The sequence below is a fragment of the Babylonia areolata genome, chromosome 28 (genome assembly GCF_041734735.1).
Source record: "Babylonia areolata isolate BAREFJ2019XMU chromosome 28, ASM4173473v1, whole genome shotgun sequence".
Lineage (NCBI taxonomy): Eukaryota > Metazoa > Mollusca > Gastropoda > Neogastropoda > Buccinidae > Babylonia > Babylonia areolata.
This window is the reverse complement of record NC_134903.1, coordinates 5,296,660-5,301,676: the sequence shown is the minus strand read 5'-3', so window position 1 is coordinate 5,301,676 and position 5,017 is coordinate 5,296,660. Positions and strand designations below refer to the sequence as shown.

Below are 5,017 nucleotides of genomic sequence, written 5' to 3'. Positions count from 1 at the left end.
GATGGCGAAGTCAAGCCAACATCATCATGATGAATAGAATAAAATGAAAGAGAATATTATTCCGTTCGTTCGTTTGTCTCTCGCGGCAGCTCTTCCTTGCAGGCTGTGTGTGTGTGTGTGTGTGTGTGTGTGTGTGTGTGTGTGTGTGTGTGTGTCTGTGTGTGTGTGTGTACGTTGCGAGACACGCGCGTGTGCTGGTGATCTCTCCCCCCCCCCTTCCTGTATATCCCACTCCATTTCACCAGCCTGACAGCCGGTTCTTGATCCTCTTTAGCAGCTGTCGGAGGTCGTCGCGGAAGGTCCTGTTCATGAAGGCGTAGATGAACGGGTTGGCCACGTTGTTGAAGAAGAAGATGTAGAAGAGGATGTAGTACATGCGCATGACACCCAGCCCGATCAGCCAGGAGGGTAGGAAGCTGATGACGAAGACCACCGTCACCACGAACAGCATGGCCGCCGTCTTGATGTTGGCATACAGCATCCGGTCCCGTAGCGCAACTGACGTGCGCGTCGTTACCCTTCCGGAAGCGGCGGCAGCAGCGGCGGCGGCGGCGGTACTTCCTGCGTCAGCTCCAGCGGCCGCCACCGCCGCCGCCGTGTTTCCGTTGTTGATGTTGGTCAGCTGAGTCTCCTCGGCTACCGTCTCTGGCCCTGTGGTGATGGTGGAGTTGTAGCAGCTCATGCGCTTCCGCTTGGCCTTCCAGGCGCGGCGGATGAGGATGGAGCGGTAGATGAGGGCGTAGAGCAGGGCGATGGTGAGGAAGGAGAAGAGGAAGGTGGCGGCGTACACCTTCTGGTAGATCTCCACGAAGTGCTCGCTGACGATCAGCGTGTTGGGCACGCACTGCCCGTAGTAGATGACGCGGATGGTGGTGGTGGTCGTGGTCACGTTGTTGCCCCCGCCGCCCCGCCGGGTGCCGTTTCCGGATCCTCCTCCTCCTTCCACCTCCTCTCCCTCCATGTCGCTGATGTATCCTCCTCCTCTTCCCCCGTCCACAGAATTCACCACCGAGGTTGACTCCAACGAAGAAGAGGAGGACGAAGAGGAGGAGAAAGAGGAGGAGCCCACAGCGGCCCCAAGACTGGAATTGAAGACGTCATCGTATACCGACCCACTCGGGGACGGCGTGAAGCTGGTGCTGGAGGAGGAGCCCTCGAGGGACAAACCCGCCGAGGAGGAGGAGGAGGACGACAAGGAGGAAGCATTCACTTCCGGGAGAACGACGCCGGAAACCTCGACCTCCTCCCCGGAAGTGGTGTAGTACACGCCGAAGCCCAGCGCCGTGATGATGCCCAGCCCACAGGCCAGCAGGGTGAGGCAGACGAGCAGCACCTTGGCCCGGCGGACCGTCATAGCGTGCAGGAAGGGGTGGCAGATGCAGAAGTAGCGGTCGAAGCCCACAGCCACCATGATGAAGGCGGACAGCGGCACGTTGAAGGTCATGCAGAACATGTAGCCTTTGCACAGCAGGTCGTACACCAGCCGGAACCTGCAGGGCACGGAACGTACATGGCAGAGGGTCACTGTGTTGTGTTGTGTTGTGTTGTGTTGTGGTGTGTTGTGGTGTGTTGTGGTGTGTTGTGTTGTGTTGTGGTGTGGTGTGGTGTGGTGTGGTGTGTTGTGGTGTGGTGTGGTGTGGTGTGTTGTGTTGTGTTGTGTTGTGGTGTGGTGTGGTGTGTTGTGGTGTGTTGTGTTGTGGTGTGGTGTGGTGTGTTGTGGTGTGGTGTGGTGTGTTGTGTTGTGTTGTGTTGTGTTGTGGTGTGGTGTGGTGTGGTGTGTTGTGGTGTGTTGTGTTGTGGTGTGTTGTGTTGTGGTGTGTTGTGGTGTTGTCTGTTGTGTTGTATTGTGTTGTGGTGTGTTGTGTTGTGTGTTGTGTTGTATTGTGTTGTGGTGTGTTGTGTTGTGGTGTGGTGTGTTGTGGTGTGTTGTGGTGTGGTGTGTTGTGGTGTGTTGTGTTGTGTTGTGGTGTGTTGTGGTGTGTTGTGTTGTGTTGTGGTGTGTTGTGGTGTGTTGTGTTGTGGTGTGATGTGTTGTGTTGTATGTGTTGTGTTGTTACTCTTTTTTTGACAAGACATATTATATTCTCTGTGTGAAATTCGGGCTGCTCTACACCCGGGAGAGCGCGTCGCTTCGCTGAGATCTCCACCCTGCGTTGTATTGTGTGTTGTGTTGTATTGTATCATATTGTGTTGTGTTGTGTTGTATTGTATTGTATTGTGTTGTGTTGCGTATTGTATCATATTGCATTGTATTGTGTTGTATCGTATTGTATCATATTGTATTGTATTGTGTTATGTTGCGTATTGTATCATGTATTGTGTTATGCTGTATTATACTGTGTTGTATTATTTTGTATTGTATTGTAGTGTGTATTGTATTGTATTGTACTGTGTGGCGTTGTGTTGTGTCGTATTGTATTGTACCATGCTGTATTTTGTTGTATTGCATTCACAGAAACTTTGGCGGTTTAAAGACAAAACAAAAACAAAAACAAACAAAACAAAACCAAAAAACAGAGTACTACTCAAACATAATATTCTTCCCTTCTTTTTTTTTTCCTCCACCAGAATATTGTTAAAAATGTTCACTTTGCCAGTATATTGACTGTCATGTTTTGTTGAACTGTTTTGTTTGTTCTGATTTTAGTGTCGTAAATTCGAGCTGTTTCACCTGGAGGAAGCATGCTGTCATAGTACTGTACCTTTTTCATTTTTTCTGCCCTGTGTGTGTGTGTGTGTGTGTGTGTGTGTGTGTGTGTGTGTGTGTGTGTATTTTTTTTTTCCTCCATACAAGGTACATTTTTTCTGCCGATATAAAAAAAGAAGAAGACAAAACGAGAAAAAAAAAAATATTTAAAGGTGTATTCGCTGGGAAACAAAAAGTGTTCCTTTCATCGCCGTTTTCGAACACGGTAATCAACTCATAGTTTCAGAGTTTCTTTCAATCAGTCTCTTCTTCTTCTTCTTCTTCTTCTTCTTCTTCTTCTTCTTCTTCTTCTTCTTATTATTATTATTATTTTGTCCAGTGTATGACACCGAATACAGATAAACGTGCCCCATCAAACAACAGACACGTGTACAAAATGTATCCCAGGGTTTTTGTGAAGGAAGCTCCTAAAAAAAAAACAACCCAAAACAACAAGAACCTTGCTATTAAAATAAGCCGGTTTATACCTTTTTTTTCATTCGTTGCCTTCTCTCTTTCCTGTATTCCAAAGAATTTATTGGGGCTTTTTTTTCTCTTCTTTTTAACTTCGTGACGTTTTCGTCGACCGAAGAAGACTTTGTTTTATTTATGGTTATTGATATCATTTTTATTTTTTATTTTTTATACAATCAGGCAAGTGACAAACAGAAATTGATGCACCAAATAACAAAATAGATATTGTATGTTCGCTGAGAGGAAAGGTCAAAGGTTGATACTTACTTCTATCTAGATTTCCGAACTGTACTTGAGACTTGTTGAGTGTCAGCTCTATCAAGGGGGGGGGGGGGGGAATAATTGCAAGAGGAAATATCTACGGAACATACTTTATAGCACAACAATTATTACACTGTTTTGGACGCAGCCGATGAATGATAATGAATGCCCATTCATCCGTCCATTCATCAAATATATGGCCGATAGCACCAGTCGTTGTTATTGCTCGATGATAAATGAATGATTAATTTGCGTGCGAGCGCGAGCGCGCGCGCGCGCGCACACACACACACACACACACACACACACACACACACACACACACACATCTATATTATCATGGCGTGCTTGCGTCATAATAGCTGCGTAAGAGTGACCCTGGTAACATGTAAACAACTTATCCCTTGAGGAACGAACGTGATCGTTCTGAAGATTTGGAATATTTGACAGATTGATGTGTTTGTTTTTCTTTCTTCTTCTTCTTCTTCTTCTCTCTCTCTCTCTCTCCCTATCTATCTATCCCTCGCTGTCTCTCTCTCTCTCCCTCTCTCTCTGTTTCTGTGTGTGTGTGTGTGTGTGTGTGTAAAGAGAGAGAGAGAGAGAGAGAGAGAGAGAGAGAGAGAGAGAGAGAGAGAGGACACACACACACACACACACACACACACACACACACACACACACACACACACACACACACACACACACACACACACACACACACACACAGAATCTACTCCTTTGACACCTGTTGGGTCATGTCATGGCAGGATGCAAAAAAACGTTAACCAAGTTAACTCAACAACACCGAACCCCCCCCCCCCCCACCCCCCCCCCCCCCCCCCCCCCACCTCCCTCCATGGTGTAAGGGATGACGATGAGCCTCGCCATCCTCCACCCTAACACACACCCACCCCTATTCCCACCCCTTCCCTCACCCCCTCCCCTGCCACACACACACTCACCTCAACAGCTCAGTGGAAAGGGTGTAAAGGATGACGATGAGACCCCCTCCTCCACCACCACCACCCCCAACCCAATACGCTCCTCCCCCCACCCCCCTCCACACACCACCCACCCTTCACCCCATCACCCCCTCGCCCATCACACACACACACACACACACACACTCACCTCAACAGCTGAGCAGCAAATGGTGCCAGGGATGACGATGAGCCCCCCCCCTCCTCCTCCCCCCCCCAACCCTACGCCCATCCCCACACCCACCCCACCCCCTTAACCCTCCCCCACCTTTTCATCCCCCCCCCCGCCACACCCACACACCCACTCACCTCAACAGCTCAGTGGCCAGCGTGTAAAGGATGACGATGAGATCCCCTCCTCCAACCCCCCCCCCCCCACCAAATACGCTCTTCCCCCCACCCCCTCCACACACCACACACCCTTCACCTCATCACCCCCTCGCCCCTCACACACACACACACACACACACACACACACACACACACACACTCACCTCAACAGCTCAGCGGCAAATGGTGCCAGGGATGACGATGAGCCCCGCCCTCCTCCTCCCCCCCCCCCCCAACCCTACGCCCATCCCCCCCCCACCCCCTTAACCCTCCCCCACCTTTTCAT

At 49.8% G+C, this 5,017-nt stretch overlaps 1 protein-coding gene across 1 annotated transcript in view; it reads right to left on the bottom strand.

The window, feature by feature from the left end:
- Positions 1–238: 238 nt before the first annotated feature.
- LOC143301763 (uncharacterized) overlaps positions 239–5,017 on the bottom strand; it is a 10,201-nt gene continuing 5,422 nt past the window's right edge. The window contains exon 3 of the mRNA XM_076616152.1: positions 239–1,490. Coding sequence (XP_076472267.1) covers positions 239–1,490 — 1,252 coding nt within the window. The remainder of the gene's footprint in view (positions 1,491–5,017) is intronic.